The sequence below is a fragment of the Gastrolobium bilobum genome, unplaced genomic scaffold (assembly GCF_033153095.1).
Source record: "Gastrolobium bilobum isolate Gb01-03AN ecotype WA unplaced genomic scaffold, APGP_CSIRO_Gbil_v1 utg354, whole genome shotgun sequence".
Classification (NCBI taxonomy): domain Eukaryota; kingdom Viridiplantae; phylum Streptophyta; class Magnoliopsida; order Fabales; family Fabaceae; genus Gastrolobium; species Gastrolobium bilobum.
The window spans coordinates 143,175-163,437 of NW_026897778.1; the positions used below are offsets into that span (position 1 = coordinate 143,175).

The 20,263-nt window shown below is 34.4% G+C and overlaps 3 protein-coding genes across 4 annotated transcripts; 2 read left to right on the top strand and 1 right to left on the bottom strand.

Moving 5' to 3' along the window:
- Positions 1–1,583: 1,583 nt before the first annotated feature.
- On the top strand, positions 1,584–7,545 carry LOC133310261 (CDPK-related kinase 5-like). Of its 2 annotated transcripts, XM_061511164.1 has the most exons (12): positions 1,584–2,271; positions 2,302–2,614; positions 3,183–3,313; positions 3,571–3,612; positions 3,720–3,828; positions 5,078–5,156; positions 5,253–5,549; positions 5,632–5,744; positions 6,191–6,298; positions 6,380–6,442; positions 6,533–6,700; positions 7,043–7,545. In XM_061511164.1, exons 1-12 carry the CDS (start codon positions 2,054–2,056, stop codon positions 7,181–7,183), a joined length of 1,782 nt encoding a protein of 593 aa, XP_061367148.1. In that variant the 5' UTR covers positions 1,584–2,053; the 3' UTR covers positions 7,184–7,545. The 2 variants fall into 2 exon arrangements, with proteins under 2 accessions (XP_061367148.1, XP_061367147.1); XM_061511163.1 differs by having other exon boundaries at positions 1,584–2,614.
- Positions 7,546–9,306: 1,761 nt separating this feature from the next.
- On the bottom strand, positions 9,307–11,011 carry LOC133310254 (protein ANTAGONIST OF LIKE HETEROCHROMATIN PROTEIN 1). The gene has a single exon (XM_061511154.1). It carries the CDS (start codon positions 10,856–10,858, stop codon positions 9,497–9,499), a length of 1,362 nt encoding a protein of 453 aa, XP_061367138.1. The 5' UTR covers positions 10,859–11,011; the 3' UTR covers positions 9,307–9,496.
- Positions 11,012–11,535: 524 nt separating this feature from the next.
- On the top strand, positions 11,536–15,924 carry LOC133310262 (zinc finger protein ZOP1). The gene is made up of 5 exons (XM_061511165.1): positions 11,536–11,705; positions 12,133–12,333; positions 14,295–14,370; positions 14,956–15,051; positions 15,143–15,924. The coding sequence occupies exons 1-5, from the start codon at positions 11,697–11,699 to the stop codon at positions 15,502–15,504; spliced, it is 744 nt and encodes a 247-aa protein (XP_061367149.1). The 5' UTR covers positions 11,536–11,696; the 3' UTR covers positions 15,505–15,924.
- The last annotated feature ends 4,339 nt before the right edge of the window (positions 15,925–20,263 follow it).

The window sequence follows — 20,263 nt, forward strand, 5'->3', positions numbered from 1 at the left end:
TTGATTTGAGTAATTACTACAAGAATGGACACTTCATTCTTATCATTTGAAAATTATCAAGCGAAGGATAGTAAGGGATTGCTTGTTAATTACTCTGTTTAATGGTTTTGAGAAGTTGGCCCCTGCACATGGGTGAGAACCTCCAAGTCGTGTTGGTCAGGGAAATTTATAAAAATGTCTTACGTGCATTGTTCACTTCATAGTTTAAATTGCTTGCATGTGAAAGACAAATCATATGCCACTCGCAAATCAAGTTACGTCCATGTACCAGATCCGTATCTGACTTCCCAAGACAGAAAGAACAGATCTTAGACAAATTTGATTATATAAATATAAATATTTCTTTCTTTTTTTTTTGAACAAAAGGATATAAATATTAATATAATTATATATACTCCAAATTACACTCAAAAGCTTTTCTATTAACTAAATATTCAAGAGCTGAATCACTCGCAGGTAGACAAGTAACACAGATAATGAGATTTTTCAATATTTTTACATTATCTCTTTCTTTACCTCTCTTTACCGGTTCAAGTTAAACAGCTTTAAAAAAGTGACTTATGTCATTTCTGTATTTCTTATTTTTGTATAAATAACATTTCTCATATCATGTACTGAAAGGATATTAAAGAATTTATCCTATTATTCACTTGATAGTTGGGAAGGAGATAGAACTTTGGCCTGATATCTGGTTTAAGCCAAACAAACATGGATGAAGCAAGCCCAAACTATTTACAATAAGTGATTATTGAAGTCAAGAATATACTAAAGCTCTTAAATTGGAGTTCACTTGCTTTAAGCTAATGATAAGTGGTGTCGATGAAGGGAAGAATAAATAAAGTATTTTTTTTAAGGGTTAGCTTTTTCAATAGTGATAACTTATCTACATTGAGCTTAAAATGACATTGTTTTGAAGCGTAAATCAATGTATTTTTATAATTATAATTTATTTCAGAGTTATAATAGTCTTTTTTATTAGAATTTTTTATTTTTTCAACCCAAAACGATATCGTTGAATGTAAATAACTTATCTACATTCAGTCATTCATGGTAGAAACATTAAAGTTTTTTTTTTAAATTAAATATATATGAAATAAAAAATTAAAAGTTTTTTTTTTATACAATTATTAAAAGTTTTTTTTATCTCAGTTATTGAGTTGTTTATTTTTATTATTTTTTTTGGAAAACGAGTTGTTTATATTTCACTCTCTTATTCCTTAACCGTTCAACCAAACACCTAAATGGCCCTTTTGTTTTGTTGTTCATTTTTTTGTAGTTTTTTTGCTTGTCCCCATTCATTACGACAATCACCTTTTTTATTTATTTATTTATTTTGGTATATCGATTTTATATTTCAATTTTTTAAGTTGATTACGAGATTAATCCCAAATCAGCATTTAATCACTATTAAAAAATTTCATCCATCTCTTTCATTATTTTTTAAAAATATATTTGATGAAAATTAAATCTAAATTCTCTCTCTACTCTACTCTACTCAACTTGTGTTACCAGTTTAGCTAACACTCGTTTATCACCATTTATTTTCTTTCTAAAGTAGTTGCATTTCACTTGGTACGGCATTGTTGGAGATGAGTCAAAAGGAGGAGCAATATGTAGCCAAACCTGTGGCAACCAACACACAACAATATAATATAATCCTCTCACATAGCCTCACTTCTCTTCTCATCATCGTCATCATCGTTCTCGTTCCTTCATCAAACTCCCTCTTCAATTCCAGTGCCCTTTCTCTCCTTCATTTCCCAATTCAATGAACACCCAAAAGTCAATACTCATTTGAATGCCACGTGTCCCGTGAGATTGTCCATCTTCTTCTTCTTCTTCATCTTCTTCCACCCTCCACCCCAACAAACCCCACCTCTCTCTTTCTCTCTCTCTCAGCTAACGTACTAGAATTTCCTCAAAGTTTCTATACCCCTCTTTATAACTCCCTGTAAAGTTCGAATCTTTAGCAGAAGAAGAACAAGACCCAGAAACCTTTCCCACAATGCCATGACCAATGATTCAGTAGCCAAGCTTCTGTGATCCTTCAACAATGGGGGTTTGCACTTCGAAGCCGCAGAAGCGGAACCCATATGCCCTTCGGGAACCTGAAGGTGACCCATGTGACCCTTCGCAAATCCCGAAAACCCCACTCAGTCCCAACTCCAACAACCACCGCCGGAAAGATGACGTCATCCCCGCCGGGAAGCAGTCTCCGTTCTTCCCGTTCTACAGTCCTAGCCCTGCTCACTTTTTCAAGAAGTCTCCGGCGTCGGCGGCTGCGGAGGGAGGGAGCAGGAGCGCGAGCTCGACGCCGAGGAGGTTTTTCCGGCGCCCTTTCCCTCCGCCTTCTCCGGCCAAGCACATAAAGGCCGTCTTGGCGAGGAGACAGGGGAAGAAAACCACCACGGCGATACCGGAGGAGGGGGAGGAGGAGGCCGGAGGTGCTGCGGATTTGGACAAGAGGTTTGGGTTTTCGAAGGAGTTGAGTAGTAGGTTGGAGGTTGGAGAAGAAGTGGGTAGAGGGCATTTTGGGTATACTTGTTCTGCTAGGTTCAAGAAGGGTGAGCTTAAGGGTCAACAAGTTGCAGTTAAGGTCATCCCAAAAGCAAAGGTTATTTTCTGTTGTATCTTGTATACACACTCATAAGGCATAGAATCATATATGAGTTTGTTGAGATGGTTTGGTGCACATGGCAATACTGCAATAGCTGTGGAATTTCTAGTCATTTGGGTGATTTACTTGTCTGCTAGGCAAAGCTTTAGGTTTTAGGTTGTTTCTTTCCCCCCTTTATATAAAAGGATTCGCTGTTGAAGATTCTTTCAGTAGATAGTTTGGAAATAGTTCAAGTTTTGTGGGAGTATTAGTTTGTCGGTATTTTTGTCGTGAAAATAGAGTAGCACTGTCTATCTTAGCCTAAACCCATTCTAATGGTTAGCTAAATGTTGATTAAACTTTTTGGAATGCTGTGTGTTAAACTTATAGAATATAGTGTTGTTTATGTATTAAACTTGGACTTCTTCATAGCCAATACTCCATACAACTTATATCCCACATTATGTTATTTTATTTTAGTTTCCTTGAATCTAATTAAAATTTTATTCAAGGAACCATATATAAATCACATATGGGATGACAAAGATTAAAATTTTGTTTTCATCTTCACCCCTTTTGTTGCCAGATGACTACAGCAATTGCAATTGAAGATGTGAGAAGGGAGGTGAAAATATTGCGAGCTTTGAATGGACACAGCAATCTGGTACAATTCTATGATGCATTTGAAGACCAAGATAATGTCTACATTGTAATGGAGTAAGTTTGGGGTATTTGTTTCCTTTTCAAATTATATTGTGGTAGTAGTGCAGCTAGTGCTCTGGCATCCAAGTGAAGTTTAATAATATTTTTATTTTTTTTAAATCCAATATTATATTATATACAATATTTTTGGTAATACCGAGATGATCTATTAGGTTTTAAATATTTTGGTTGACTTGAATGCCCATTGCTTATGGGAATTTTTTGCTTTTTCAAATTTTTCATACATTAACTGGATCCTATTGACATTTCAGGTTATGTGAAGGGGGGGAGCTTTTAGATATGATACTATCAAGGTAACTCATAAAACGGCAGCCCTACCTTTTTATTTTTGTAATAACAAAATTGACCTTTGGAATTGCACTTTGCCACTAACTAACTACATGGTTTATTTCTTCTTTAGAGGAGGGAAATACACAGAAGATGATGCAAAGGCTGTCATGGTACAGATACTAAATGTTGTTGCATTTTGTCATCTTCAGGGTGTGGTGCACCGAGATCTTAAGCCAGAGGTGAGCATATTGCTTTACTTTTCTTTTGTATAGAAAAGGCCTCTGAATCTGCTATATTGTCACCGAGTCATCTAATACACTAACTAGGCAGGGAAATTGTTTGCCGAGCATGGATGAGCTAATCATATATAAACGTCTTAATTTTTACACCTCGTCCCAAAATAAAAACCCTCTCTCTCTCTCTCTTCATTATTCATGTGTCACAGGGACATGGTACTGACTTTAGAATGGGGGGTATAAGCCTTGTTTTTTACTTTTACATTTTTGTCGGGCAAGGGTGATAAAATGTTTGATAAATGATGCCGAAAGCACGTAGAAAAGTGATTAAACAGAAAGTAGATTTCATAAAAGAGTAACCCTCCGGTTCTCAATTTTAATTATCAAATTAACAAAATATTCAACTCCTAGAATAAGGGTCATAAGCACCCTTTTATAGACTAATTACAAATTGATTCAAAATTCAAAAATTTAAAATCTTAAAAATAAGAAAACTTCCTAAAATAAATATAACAGTAATTAGATTCTAAAAATAAATAAATAATTACAATTAAATCATTCAAAATACATCCCAAATCTTTAAACTCAAATCACGTCAAATGTGTTGCTTTATTTTTCTTCCCAAACAAATCACAATCACATCTGTTGCTTTATTGGGACTTGGATTCGATTGTAATTTGTTATATTTCAAATCATTGCCTTTCTCAACAATTGGGTTATACTTATTGGGCCACAACTCTAGTCGACTACGAGTTTCTTGAATCAATGTTGGGCCATGTACAATGGGCCAACTGTAAGTGCATCAATAAAGCTTACCAATTTTCTGCAAGGAGTCCCAGCTAGTGAGTCAGCTTGCCTTCAGCTGACCAGAGTTTGGAATTTCTTGATAACCTTTAATTTAGTCTTTCTCTTTCCTTTTAACAATTTCAAATTCATATGAATTATTTGATTTATCATTAGTTGCAGTATATAGGTCAATGTAATCAAAGAGTTTGACCTAACCTCTAGTGTTAGGGTCACTTGGGCTCTGGCTCAAGTTTTAAGCTAGCTTATTCAAAATAGGTGTTAGGATAAAAAAAAAATGTAAATAATAGAAAATAAAATTCCATGAAAAAATTGTTTTGCTAGATAAATCCCTTGTTTGTATTATATAAATAACTAGTATGTTCAAGGTTGAATTATATTATTGGGTACGGATTTCAATTTGGATATCATTGCTTGTTGTCTAACCCTCTTGCATTTTTCTATTCAGAATTTTTTGTATACTTCAAAGGATGAAAGTTCTGAGTTAAAAGCAATAGACTTTGGGTTATCAGATTTTGTCAGACCAGGTTTTTTTCACAAGTCCTTACTTGGTAGTTGGTAGTAGTATCTTTTGCCTCATGAGACTTCAGCAATATTCTTAATTCTTATGTCATGTCTTACAGATGAAAGGCTTAATGACATTGTTGGAAGTGCTTACTATGTCGCCCCTGAAGTTCTCCATAGATCTTACACCACAGAGGCTGATGTGTGGAGTATAGGTGTGATAGCATATATTCTATTATGTGGTAGTCGCCCATTTTGGGCTCGAACAGAGTCTGGTATTTTTCGGGCAGTTTTGAAAGCTGATCCAAGCTTTGATGAAGCTCCCTGGCCATCTTTATCCTTAGAAGCTAAAGATTTTGTCAAACGGCTATTGAATAAGGATCCACGGAAGCGAATATCTGCTGCTCAGGCTCTAAGTGAGTTTTTTTCTTACCTTTTACATCAATGAGGTTCTAGTAAGACATTTTTTAAGCTTCCACAATAATCTTGTGCTTGCAGGTCATCCTTGGATACGGAATTACAATAATGTAAAAGTTCCACTTGATATTTTAATATTTAAGCTCATGAAGACTTATATGAGGTCCTCATCCTTGCGTAAGGCTGCCTTAAGGGTGCGTACATTTATTGCTGAAAGAAAAGTTGAACCATTATTTTTTATGGATGCTTTGCTTCCCCATGGAATAAAATATTTCAACCTCATTCCGAATCTCGTGTTTGAAAAGGATGTATAATGTTCACACCACAAGTATTTTGATTCATTTTAATCCAGTAAACTTGTGGATTTTCTTTAAAAAAATTGGTATCAGAACAAACAGTGGTATATTATTGGTGCTGTGTTGTATATTTCTAATTTTCAGCTATAACAACAAACAAGGGGGAGGTGCAAAATGAACTGATTCTTCATTCTGAGTTATTCTATCCTGTGTCATGCATGTGCATGCTGCAACTGAATTGAAAGTTCTGACACCAATCTATTATTTCCTAGATAAACTAGAATGTACTTCGTACTTAATTACCTTTAATTGTATTAGTTAATTTATATTCATCTCTTTGGCAGGCCTTGTCAAAGACATTGACTGCTGATGAACTATATTATCTGAGGGAGCAATTTGCACTGTTGGAACCAAGCAAAAATGGCAGCATATCCTTAGATAACATTAGCAAGGTTGGTTATCACATTGACATGTAAGAAATTTATTGTTTTGTTGGATTCGATAAGTTTTTCTCATTCATAATTTCTGGGCAGGCCTTGATGAAACGTGCAACAGATGCCATGAAAGAGTCTCGCATCCCTGACCTTCTTACCTCGGTAATACCTTGTTCTGTGTATGTAGACTCCCCTTGATTTGGCTGGTTACTGTCTCATATTCCATCTATCAAATTTCCCTTTTTATGACAGCTGAATTCATTACAATATAGAAGGATGGATTTTGAAGAATTTTGTGCAGCTGCATTAAGTGTACATCAACTTGAAGCTCTTGATCGTTGGGAGCAACATGCTCGCTGTGCATATGAACTTTTCGAGAAAGATGGAAACAGGGCTATTGTCATTGAAGAACTTGCTTCAGTAAGTTAAAAACAAATCATAGCAATTTTTCTTACTCAATGACACGATAACAATTATTTCCTTTGGAATTGAGATAGATTCTTTTTTTTTTTTTTGCGCGTGTGTAAATGATCTAGGTTTATACTTGTTTTTTAATTTTTTGGGGTTGGGAAAGTAAATTTTGTTAGCACGAAGAGAAAAATATAACTAAAGGAGGATAAGGAATCCTCCATAGCAGGAAAAGTAAAAAGGCAAAAAAACAAAATATCAAATGTCTAGCAAAGCTGGCCAAAATGAAATTGTAATTATTAGTTCATGAGATATGGCTAATCACGATTATATTTCCTCAAAATGTTGTTTTAGGAACTTGGACTTGGTCCTTCTATCCCAGTTCACGTTGTTCTTCATGACTGGATACGCCACACTGATGGGAAGTTAAGCTTTCTTGGGTTTGTCAAATTATTACATGGTGTATCTAGCCGAAGCATTGCAAAGGTTCAATAAAGATGTAAAGCAAAACCTCGTGGATATGCTGAATTTTCTCTGTTATTTGTGGCTCAATCATATTTGAATTTGTATCTAGTGTGCTGCAACTGATGATTGTCTCCTTCATATCTGAAGCTCTTGCAAGCACTGCCCATTAAATTACAGTTTCATAATGAAATGCTACTCAATGATTCTTTTGAAGGCGCTCTAATTGTAAAATAGTCTACAGATATGTGGGTTCAGAATTAAGATATGAATTGTAGAGTTAGAATTAGCTTTGTCTCGATGGGTGGTAATAATTTCCTGTCACTTGTATTGATGAATGCTTTTGTACACACGTTACATTTGTGAGTCTTATAATTTCTACTATTTTTATTGTATTCGTGTATTCTTGCGTTTGTTAATTTTTACCTTTTTTGAATCAATTACTTTTCCTCAGTGACCATGATTTGGTGGTGATTGACGGCAGTGTTAACTTGTTAAGGAACCCAGAAACGATAAGAAATCGCTGAATGATTCTCATTGTGAGGAAAGAAGTACGAAATGTTGCAGCATTATATACATTCCGATACGCTCCTTTACTGAGAGTACTAATCTAGTCAATCGATTATGTCGTTTCTTTCTACTCTTGTTCCATTCCCAATCTTTTGCTCTGATATATTGTATAGGTCGATATATGTTTGCAACCGGAAATGGATTTTATCATGTCCTAGTTTTACATTATCATTTCACATGAAAGATTTCGCAATAAAAATGTGTATCATTTTAAAGAATACAAAATTGCGTTATTTTAAGTGAGAGATAGATTATGAGAGAGAGATTGGGTGAAAAAAGTTTTAAAGATGTGGATTTCTTTATGTGTTGTTTAAAATGACATATTTTTCCCAAGATTTTAATCATTGAATTGTTGTGGATTTATAACTGAATGTTTTTTTCAAAGGATGAAGTATGTTAATATGGAGGTGTTTAAATAGCAGTGGTATGAACCAATATACAAGGAGATTCATCTGTGTGCAATGAAGTAGTAGCTGCAAAGGGGGGAAGGTGTATTTTGTTATAGTAACAAGTAGAGCCGGCAAAACGGGCTCGGCTCGGCGGGCCAACCCGCCCAACCAGTCAAACGGGGCGGGGCGAGCTCATTTTTTGGCGGGTTGATGGCGGGCATAGGCGGGCCAAAGCGGGTCAGTGTAAAATAGGCTCGGGCTGGCGGGTCAACCCGCCAAACAGGGCGGGGCGGGCTGAGTTTTTCAGTCCACTTTCAAAAGCGGGGCGGGACGGGCTGACTCATTTTTTGACGGGTTGATAGCGGGGTGGGGTGGGGCGAGCCGGGCCGCCCACTTTGCCACCTCTAATAACAAGAGATGATCACAGTTTTCCATTTTACCATTCAAACCTTCATAACATATTTTTTTATAAGTATTTTACGGGATGAGACAATATAGTTTAAAAACAAATTGCAGGGGATCTTCATCGCTTGTAATATGATATTGTTTGTAAGGAACGTAATAGATGCAAATCCAAGTTATATATATTCAGAAAACTTCCTACATTTTAAACAATTTCATGACAAACTACTTAGTTTGTTTCTTCGCTCTTACTTTTTTCTTTTCCATCGATGCTCTCAAGCAGTTTGTGTTGTTTCTTTATGTTTTTTTTAACTATCTTTTCCTTGTGGTACTTGTTTGTAGAACACTTTCCACATCTCAAAGAGTACCACGTCTGGTATCTTATTGACCGCAGCAAATCGTAATAATCTGAGAACCATGCAACATCTTCAACCTTTAACTTGTTTGCACAACCAACAAACGCCACTAACTTACATATCAATTCACGTACTCTAGCAATATGCAGCGAGACTGAAGCTAACATCATATGAATCTTTCATTAGAATAGCTTAACGTTCAAGCAGCAGTCTATTGTATTGTAATGCTGCTAATAAAAATTTCATTACGGATACTACAGATAAATTTTTTAAAAATAAGGTTTATTTTATTAAATTAATTTATTTTGTATTTTAAATAACATAATTAAAAACAAAAAGAGAGAAGCAAATTTTCCTAAAGAAAAAAGAATTGTAAATCATTAATCTAAACTGATTAACCTTGAGAAGAGGGGAAGGAAGGGAAACATAAAGGTAAATGGTGAGAGTATGAAGCTCTGCCATTAGAGTTAAACTTGTCTGAAAACAATGTCAGTAGTCCTCTACATCCAGAAACCTTGTATTCTAGTTCTACATCTGCTTCCTAACCACAAGCTCATAAATTATTCAAAATCAAAATATACTGATTGATACACATGTTGGTACACCATGTAAATAAAGCAAGTAACTAACTATCTTGAGGAAAGCTTTTGGTGTAAATCATCAGCGAGAGCTTGCCTCAGGTTTTCCCCAAAGAAATAAAATGATTTCTCGCTATCCAGCACCCTAGGTTGAGGTCCACTCTCATCAGGCTCCTTCCACAGCTCAGGTTCGGGTTCCCTAGCAATCTGACACAAGTTATGCAACACACAACAAGCAACGATCGTTTGTGGGGCATGATGAAGGCCAACATTCAAATCTTGAAGGATTTTCCACCTTCCTTTTAGCAATGAAATCGCTTCCACAACAACCGACCTTCCCTTCATGAGCATTCCATCAAACAGGTTCTGTGCAGGGGTGCCCATTCCACTTGGGGAAAATGGGGTGAGCAAAAACGGCAACAGAGGGTAACACCAATCCCCAACAACGTAAGGACGAACATGGTGACCTCGTACATTCATCACCTTGTCCCAAACAACATCCCCAGATGTGAGGCGATTGTAGACAAGACTATCCCTGAAATGGGTTGCATCGTCGGTGCCACCTGGAGCCTTCACACAAACGTCCCAGAAGATTTTCTTGTGATCGGAGACAACCTGAAGGAGAACAGAGGGGTAACCATAACGGCAACGATAGGTTGCGGGGTTAGGGTTTGGGAGGCTATGGAGCTTGACGGGGCTGGTGTCGATGGCGCCGCACATGTTTGGGAGTGAGGTGAGTTCTTCGAAGGCCTGTGTGGTTTCCACGAGGCGTCGGCGACCGACGGGGATCTTGATGAATTCTGGGTAGAGCTTGGTTGCGAGGAGGCGCGTGACCATGTTGGTTATCTTGGAGACGAGGTAAGGGTCGAGGGAGTAGCGCGCGGCGACGGTTTTGGCGGAGAGGCCGTGGGCGAGGCGGGAGAGTACCATGGCGACGGCGTAATCGGAAGGGAGGGAGAGGTTTGAGACGGCGATGTGGGGTTTGAGTTTGTCGACGACGGTGGTGAAGACTGGGTAGGAGAGGCCGTAGAGGGAGCGCCAGTGCGCGTCGCGGAGGGGGGCTTCGAGGGACCAGATGTGTTCGGTGGTGAGGGCTCGGAAGGCGGAGACGGAGTAGTCGGAGGCGTTGGGTTGTGGTTGAGTTGTGGTGGTTGTGGTGGTGGTGGTGGTGGTGGAGGAGGTGGTGGGGCGGGTGGAGGCGACGTAGGAGAGGACGGAGGCGATGGTGAAGAAGAGGAGTGGGGCTATGGAGGAGGAGTAGAGGAGAGAGGTTGGGGATGTGGCGGAGGAAGGTGAGGCGGAGGCGGAGGCGGTTGTGGAAGAGATTGTGTCGGAGAGGAGAGAGGTGGTGGGGTCTAAAGAATTGTGGAGGTGGAGGAGATTCGATAGCATTACCAGGAACGATTGATCCATTCCGTCACTGTCCTTCAAAACCCTAAAAGGGCTTTTGTTTTGAGAAGTGATGATCTGATATTCTGATCTGATCTGATCTCTCTTGAGTTGCTTCTAACTTCTAAGATCCCTTTTTCTTATCTAATTATGTTATGTTATGTTATGTTAGTGTTATGCCAGTGGAGTTCACTTTTTTCAATAAATAACACCTCCAAAAGCTACATATTGATATTGGTGTTCCTCTAAATTGAAATATCCCAACAATCACCATTCTTCCTTGTGCATTGCATTAACAGAGATAAATAATGGGTCTGAAACAACCCGCTAGCTTATGTGTTTAACTTTTATTATTATATCCGAAAAAAATAAATAATGGATCTGAAACTTGATAGATGCTTTCTTGTTCTTAAATTTGAAGACTTCTTTTAATCTTGTATTTTCTTATATCCTCCACCCTTCTTTTACATTTATTTTTTTATTTATTGAGTTATCCACCTTCTGATTTAAATTTGCTTCTTTGTCTCTATTTTAATTTAGTTTGTTTTGTCGCAGCTCTAAAGCTAATAGGCCCAATTGTTATTTGTGAATCCAAACTATAACTGGGCCTGGGTTGATGGAAACAGGCCCATTAAAAAGCTCTGTTTCTCTAACCCCCTCTCTCTCTCTCTCTCTGATTCGTCAATCATTTGTCTCTGACATTGTATGTTATATTTCAGAGCTCTTTGTTTTGCTTTGCTTTTGGGAGGGTTTTGAAATTTGAAGAGATTTGGTTTTACTTGCTTCCTTCTTCTCACTACACTTCATTCCAAATTCTCGCCGTGTATTCATAACCTCCAATTTCCAACCCTAATTCGCTGCCATGACAGAGGTAAACACTTCGATCACCCCAATTTTATTTTATATAATTTCTATAACTCTTCTAATACATTCTTTTCTTTACTTTTTGCATTCCCGTAAGTAAATTGTGATAATTTTCTTTGCTTGGGCGTTCTGCCCCGTTCATAATCGAAGACCCCACCAAAAAATCCTGTTGAAGGTCTATTATGATATATTAGTTCTGATACCCAAAATCAAAATTTTATATATATATATCCACAATTAGAAGATCACTAAGTATATTCTAAAGGAACTGTGTGCATTCATGTGTTCATGTGATCCCTCATGAGAGTAAGATGCAAAGGTGGATTATTGAGATGCAGCAATTTGTACGATTTTCTTGTATGTGAAAGTTGGACACGTTAATTGTGACTGAGTATTTGGATTTGTTCATTTACTTCTTCTTTTCTTGTTTTCAGTATTGGGTCAGCCAGGGCAACAAATGGTGTGACTTTTGCAAAATTTATATATCAAACAATCCTTCCAGCATCAGAAATCATGAGCTTGGTCAACGTCACAAAGATAATGTTACCAAGAGGCTGGCTACTATGAGAAAAGAGAATGCTGCTAAGGAAAAAGAGCAGAAGGAAACAGCTCACGCCATTGAGCAAATCGAAGCAGTAAGAGTTTTACACTTATTTTATATTATTGATGCTGCCTTCTTCATACTTTTAAAATTATTCTTGATATTCAACATTTGCATTACTAACCCAGATTGAAGGTCTGATGGTTTCCGTTATACATGCAGAAGCTTTATTTCCATGTCCAAGCCTTCTGCCTAATTTTATGGGAAAACTTACTAGTGAACTGAATTTGCATATATGTGTTGTTAATCATATGTGTTGATTAATAACCTAATTTAAAAAACGGAATTGACTTATGAAAAATGCATATTTGATATCAAACTACAATTCACTTATCTAATAAATTTTCTCAACAAAGTAAAATCTGGGTTACTGTAGCCCAAGCCATGTCTGGTACTTTCAATTCTTATCAATATAACATAAATGGAGCAATATCTTAAATAACCTTTAATGAAACCCAACTTTATCACAGTTGTGTTTTTTAATCGAATGTGCAACAATCTGTGAACTGTAATTGTTCCATGTGGTAGCTTGCATGTATTGTATGTAGCTTTTTCTAAAAAAATAATAATAATAATAATCATTTTGTTGTTTCTATTGTTTACTATTACAAGGATCAGGCCTGATTTGTTGTCATTTGACCTTGTCATGAACTAACTCTTATATTATATCTCTAACACACCCCTCATACCAATAGTCCTTTTTCGGAATTGAAGCGTGGAAAATATACAGACCCACCAACTTTGTGCTGAAATTCAACTTTTTATTAGAAGAATAGGGCGGCAAGGATCAAACCCTTGACCACTTGATCTTAAAGGCTCTAATACCACATCATGAACCAATTCTCCCAAAAGCTTGAGCGGTTAGGTGAAGACACGTGAATGGTTTTTATATTAGATGTCTAGCAGACCTATTAATTGAAATACTTTGGTTTTTGTCATTTTGATCTATTAGATTTTTATGTAGCATGAAAGGCATAGATATTAGAGGTAATAATGTAGCAAGGAGAAGAATATGCTGAAAGCTTCAAAATTATTTACTGAAGTAATAAATAGGTCCCATTTGAGAATAGTGTAAGAAGCTTGAAAATAGACTAGGAATGTAATTTGTGAGTTGCTTGAGTGATTTGCAGCCAGCATGCTGCTATTTACATACTTGAAGTAATAATAAATAAAACTTGTGTTGCAAGAATCAATAAATAAGAAGTGAATTATTTCCTAAGACCCTAGAATTTCCAAAGGAAAATAAACTCGTATTATTTCCAATGCTATATTAACTACTGTTATGTTATCATTTCTAACACGAAGTTAATTGCTTTTTTCATTTCCAACAGTTCCTAAAAACTTATATATGTTTATTAGAAAGTCAATGGTGCTGAAGGGATCTCTAATCCCTGTGCATATCGGATGGAGGGACTTTCATGAATAAACATTGGGAATAGCATCGAAGAGAAGGCAGAAAAACAACAGTGTTCAATAACAACCCTAAAGAAATCGATGAATCCTTAAAAGTGTGAGCATTCCTCTTTGATCTACACCCCATATAATTAAGAACACTGCATGCCTCCGTAGTGTTTTACCCTCCTTATTCCTGCCACAAAGCCTATTAAAGTTGTCAAAATGAACTGCTCCAAAGTCAGAGACCGTATGTTTTTCTCCTGAAAAATCAAATAACCTGATAACAGTGGCTGCTGGCCAATGAAAGAATAAATGAGCATAAGTTTCTGATCTAGAGCAACACATAACACATATTATTGGCTTTGATTCAATTAAAAGACTTTACCTCATAAATATATAAATAAGTTGACTGTATTCAAAGATTGGGGATGGAACTAGAAATAGGAATTGCAAGAAAATCACACTTTTGTTGATGCTTAACTTTTGGAAGATGGGAAATATTTGGACATTGCTGGAATACTGTAAATGTGAATGTTATGTACGCACTTACACACAGATGAGGTGTATTGATTTTATCTATTTATTTGTATTCTACCACAGAAAGCACAGCGTAGCTATCAAAAGGATAAGGCAAAGTTTGAGGAAACCAGAGAATCACATGAATTGGATGACCAAGGTTGTAAGTATAAACTTTTGTTTGTTTATTTCTCTTGATAGGGTTCTAATTAATAATTATTTTGCATAGTCTGATACATATTTTTTACATAGGGAATGAATTAGATATAAGACCGGAGTTTTTTTTTTTTTCAAGAAGGGGGATTTACAAACTGGAATTTTTTTTCCACAAAAAAGACTTGGATATCCAATTTTAACACTTAAAAGTGCTCTTTTTTTCATTTTAGTAGATAATATTATGGATGTAAAAGACAGGAAAATATCGAAAACTAAATGATATTCTGGCTTGTCATACTAAATTCATTGAAAGAACAAAATAAGTCTAATAACTTCTAAGTTCAATATTTTTCCCCCTTGAAAAAATTTGGAATTGCTTTTCTCAAACTATTGTTGTTGGGAGTTATTTGTGTTGACACTTGACAGTATAAATATAAATTATTGCTCCTGTTTTGCATAGAAAAAATATCCATGTAGCTTCTTTCACTGGTTCATGGACTCAGGATACATGTGTCAGTGTTAGTATATTTCGTTATTGCTGTATTGATTTCTCATCTCGAAACTGATTTTCGCTGCATGATTTTGGCAGAGTGGGAGTTTGACAGCAGCTCAGGCTATTACTACCATAAAACAAATGGATTTTACTATGATCCAAAGTCGGGATTTTACTATTCTGATGCCATTGGTACGAGCGTTATACTTGTCGTTTTACATGCATTATATAGTAATAATATATTGATAATGGATGGCATATTTACTTAAAGAAATTTCATCAGGCAAGTGGGTGACCCAGGAAGAAGCATATGCCTCACCTCACTTTACGTCAAATACTAGGCACAACGGATCAACTGCGAAAAAGGCCTTGTCAACTTCACAATCGAAATCGGTTGAAAACAAAGCAAATAACTCTCAGAATGGACCTTCACCTGGGCCTGTTGTTACAACGTGTTTGAATCCTGTGAGAAACGTGAAAGCCTCCCCTTCATCTCTTGCTGTCGGTAAGAGAAAGAGACCTGGTGAAAAATCCAAGTTTGTCTCTGAAGAAGAAAAAGCAGCTCTCAAGGCAAGAGAAGCTGCAAGAAAAAGAGTAGAGGAGAGGGAGAAACCCTTGCTTGGGCTTTACAGCAAGCCATATTAAGTGTCGAAAATATACTCTTAACAGCCATATCTTCCCCTAAAAATTGAGGTATATACTTCTTTTTGCCTGATTATTTATGCTGTCTTTAGGTTGATGTTCTAATTCCCCAAGTGTTTTCCATGTGACTGTAACTTGTAAAATGTAACTGCTCCTTTTTATTTTATTTCTTGGCAATACATGCTGATTTTCAGCTTTATTTGTATATGTGTTTTTGGGAAAGGGGGATGAGGAGGAAAAAAGGGAATTAAAAGAGTCTAGCATGTTTGGGCGGGAATGTAGGTGTGTGATCCAAACTAGGGGTTGGGAGAAAACGTGATTTTGCTTTTGTTTCATAGATGATTAGCAATAATTACTCAAATTTTATTTTACTACAAAACTAGCTTTTGGTACATTGGATGTTGGTGCATTGGAATATATGACAGCCACAAATTAATCTTTTCCTTGCTACCTTGGTTATGTGTCTATGTTTAATAGTGCCATATTGGATTTGTATATTTTATTTACATAAAGAATTATTGACTTTCTGTCCATTTGATAACTACGTATTAGAAAGAGATTTTTATGAAAATTAGTTAGATAATAGTAAATCTTGTTGATTGTTTAGGGATTCAAATTATTAAATATAAATTACTTCATTTTAAATTACTTTTAACTAAAATTAATTTTATAAAATCAAAATTATTCAAAATTAAGTTTAAAAGCGTTTATGCGAAACATATTTTTGGTTAACCTTGTTAAAGCATGTTAAAGCCCTGTTATAGAAGTTGATATGATAACCCTTGTATATATATGGATACGGAAGCAATTGAAATTTAAAGTTTATTTTGTATTTCAATTAAATCTTTTGCAAATACAAAATAATACAATTTCATCGTTTCAAATACTTCGTAGTATGAATCCATTTTTTTATCAGTTTTTTTTTTTATTATTTGTGTAAAATTATATGATCTGCGAGAAAGGGAAAAAAGTAATGAGCTACTAATAACGGTCAGAACCTTCATTTCTTTATTTATTATAATTATTCTGGCTACTAATGAGCTTCCTTTCAATGGACTTGTATAACATGGCCTTTTTGGACGAGTTTTTAAGAAAAATATTTTTTATGTCTTACTTATTTTAGAAGTGTGTTTTATAAAATTTAAAGTTATTTAGAATTTAAAAAAAATATTTTGTTTTTGACTTTTATTTTATTTAAAAGCTAAAATTTTTAGGTCTTTGCATTTTTTTGTAACTTCTAAACTTTTTTTAAAGCAGATATCTAAACATATTTAATAATGAAAAGTTTTTTTTTTTTTTTTTTTTTTTTTTTAAAAAAGAAGCTTTTAAAGAAAGAAAAAAAGTATCCAAACGGGTCCATAATCAGGCTTGACATCTACTCAAGTACTTGTCCTTGCTTTGAGAAAATTGTTGGCATCTCGAGTCTCGACGACACAAAAGTCATATACTAAGAATTTTTTATATTTTAATATGATTACTTTACAAGAATCTATGTTAAATTTTTTAGTTTGTATTTGAAAATAATATTTTAAAATTTAATTTAAAAAAGTAAGTATTTAAAATAATATTTTTAAATGCAAATTCAAAAAAATATAACAAATTCTTTCAACCCTAATTCTTTCAAAATAAATCATATCTTTTGTTAAGAGAATTGTCTTCTGCCGATATTCTTACTCAATGTGAAGTTGCAACCAACGATCGTTTGAGTCTAAATCGACCAAGCACTAAATCGTAAATGAGAATGTATCTGTAATATGACTTTGTTATCTAAGATTTGTATTCATTTCTTTTTTTCTTAAATTAAATCTCACCTATTTATTGTTTATAAAAAGAGAAATAGATAGAGTATTTTAGTTAAGGAAATTGACTTAACTGATGACAATTCTACCATTGATGTTCAAATTTTAAAATGGAAAATGTATTTCCTCAAACCAAAGTTTGTATTTCAAAAAGTAAAAAGAAAAATATCCCATTCTTTACTAGTTGAATAAACTTTCTCTGATAAAAAGGAAAATTGAATATAACTTGATGTAAGGAGAAAAAGTCTAAGATGTAAAAAAAATTATATAATTCTAATTAATTAAAATTTAGAGATGTTATTAAACATATAAAAAAAAAAGTAAAACTAATGGATATAAATTGTCGCCGTCCATTAGTGCAGATTAGTAACTATCCACCAAAATGTTCTATCCATTATGCACTTAAATTGGACTCATAAGCACCAAGTTAATATTAGGGCAATTCAATTCATTCGACTTTCATGTTATTGTTATTGGAGAGTCATTTTTTTTCCGCAAACACATCAAAAAGCGTGCCACTTATTTTTATATAATTAAGTGTGGGGCTCACTTTTTATTTCAGTTTCTTTCCTATAAATATTGGGAATGATTTTTCTTATTTTGTATAAGCTAAAATCAATTTTTCTACCCTCACAAAAAGAAGAGAGATGAGAGAGAATAAGAAAAAAGGAAAAAATTTAAAATGAGTCTCCCATAAAATTTGTGTGTATAGAAAAATTGTTTTATCTTATACAACATAAGAAAAACAATCCCCGTAAATATTAGGATCAAATTCTCTGGTACGCCCATTTCTCCCATTTGTATATTCCAACTCAATTTATTATATTAGCTTGATTATCGGAGTCCTTGTAGGCATACCAAATAGCTACTTTCTATAACCTTCAACCATTATACTAGAGAAGACTCAAAAAATACCACCTTAATTTGTCCAAATATCTCGAACAAAACATAAATCATAAAAGCGGTGATTTTGCATAAAATACGTAAGCTCAAATTTAATGATTGAGGGATTTATGTGATAATAAAAGTAGTTGAGTTGGCAGAGCTTCCAAGGGATTGCTTGGTGCAGGGATCAAATTCTGCCTCAAGCAGTTTCTTGGAAAATCTTTGGGGGTCAGAGGATAAGCCAAAAAATCTTCGGTTGGGGATTAGTCTCGTCTTTTCTCCGGTTGCGAAGCTTAGGGCATGGTGCCCGGAGAAGGTTGAACGGGGATACCTCATGTACCAAAAAAAAAAAAAAAAAATTCAAGTGCACAAAAAAGTACTTATAAAGGAAAAATAGTTTAATCATGCCACTATGTGCCCATATTAAATTAAAATAGAAATAAATTAATAAAATTAACATATTCTATATATATATATATATATTCAAAATTTTAACATTTCTTGAATCATTTATCATTTTTAAGATTATCGATTGGATCTAAAACTCCCAAGTCTTACCTTTTTTTTTTTATCTATATTCCAGATAAAACTAGTGATTCTAATTGAATTATCCATTCTAGAACGTGAAAAAAATGTTTTTATTTTTATTTTTTATAAAGTAAAAACCTATATATTGTATTCCTTTAAATACTCCTTTGATTAATGTTTGCATCCACCACAAAAGTAAAAATAAAAAACAAAATAATAAATCATTTGCGTATAAAAAATAATAATGGATCATCAGAGGTATAATTGATTTGATATTTGTTCAACGATAACTTTCTTATATTTAATTTAAAAAGACCTTATTGACCACGTTTGTTTTATTTCCTTTTTTATTGATTTAAATTTTGTTTTAAAACAGATAAATAAATTAAATGAGCATGTGCACTGACTTAGTCATCCTTCATTGAAGTTTAATTTAAAAAGTCAGAGTCTATAATTTCGGCTGATGGTGATGCGTGTCTCCTCTCCCCACACAAATAAATACAAAGTAGTTTACCAAAAAAAAAAAAAAAAAATACAAAGCATGGTACATATTCAAGTTTCCAAAAAAAAGAAGAAGTATGGTACATATACCTACCTTAAAAAAGAGTATTGTACATATGCGGTATGTATACAGAAAGTTATATATACTTCATAACAATAAAAAAAATTACAAAACATAATAAAAAGACCCATAATTTTTGCTGGCAGTGGTTCAAGTTCAATAACCTGAGGCCAATAATTCAGTTGTTTTTTTTTTTTTTTTTTCACAACTGGTAAATACAGATTAAGATAGAATAGCTTTTTGATGCCCTTTTTAACTTTATGCTTTATTGATTTGTTAATTTCTAATGCTACCCACTATGGAAACAGCTATACATTCAATTTGAATTTCAACTCCTGATGCATCTTAATTACTTGAAAAATCTTCAAAAGAGTCAAAGGAATGCAATCAAAGCTAATGAAGTAATCCAATTGTTCAATTTGATAAGGTAATTATATCCCATGGTAAAAAGACTAGTAGTTTTAGTTTCGTCTATGCAGCTAGTTACTTATGAAGTACGGATATCTAAAAAATAAAAATGATGATGAAACTTGTCTGATAAAACACTGATAAGGTAATTGTATTCCTTGGTATTTATGTATATTGTGGATCACTTGCAAAAGAGGTTTAATTTTCAGACATTCTAACTATAAAAAATGTTGTTACCTAGCTAAGCCAGCTGCTACTTGGAGCAGAAAATTTTTAAACTAAAATAACTCAAACAATGAATGCATTTCTAGTAAACGAGCAACATGTATTGGGCTGGTCATTATCTTGCGGCTAAAGATGATGTCAAATTGATTATGATCATGAATTAGTAAATGAATTTTTTTATATACTATCCACCATTCATCTATTATTTAACTAGTCCCATTCAAGTCGAATAGGATCATTATTCCTATAGATAGTGTTTGGTAGAAGATTTATTTTGAGATTGATGAAAAAGTGTAAGTAGATATTGGAAAATACCACGTTTGGTTCAGGTTTTTGAAAAAAATACTAGGCAAAT

Bases quoted from the DNA above. Each gene is read 5' to 3' on its own strand.
- LOC133310261 (XM_061511163.1), top strand. From the start codon at position 2,054: ATGGGGGTTTGCACTTCGAAGCCGCAGAAGCGGAACCCATATGCCCTT. The intron at 3,314-3,570 runs GTAAGTTTGGGG...TTGACATTTCAG, and splicing joins AATGTCTACATTGTAATGGA to GTTATGTGAAGGGGGGGAGC. The intron at 5,745-6,190 runs GTGCGTACATTT...TCTCTTTGGCAG, and splicing joins TGCGTAAGGCTGCCTTAAGG to GCCTTGTCAAAGACATTGAC.
- LOC133310254 (XM_061511154.1), bottom strand. From the start codon at position 10,858: ATGGATCAATCGTTCCTGGTAATGCTATCGAATCTCCTCCACCTCCAC.
- LOC133310262 (XM_061511165.1), top strand. The intron at 12,334-14,294 runs GTAAGAGTTTTA...ATTCTACCACAG, and splicing joins CCATTGAGCAAATCGAAGCA to AAAGCACAGCGTAGCTATCA. The intron at 15,052-15,142 runs GTACGAGCGTTA...AAATTTCATCAG, and splicing joins TTACTATTCTGATGCCATTG to GCAAGTGGGTGACCCAGGAA.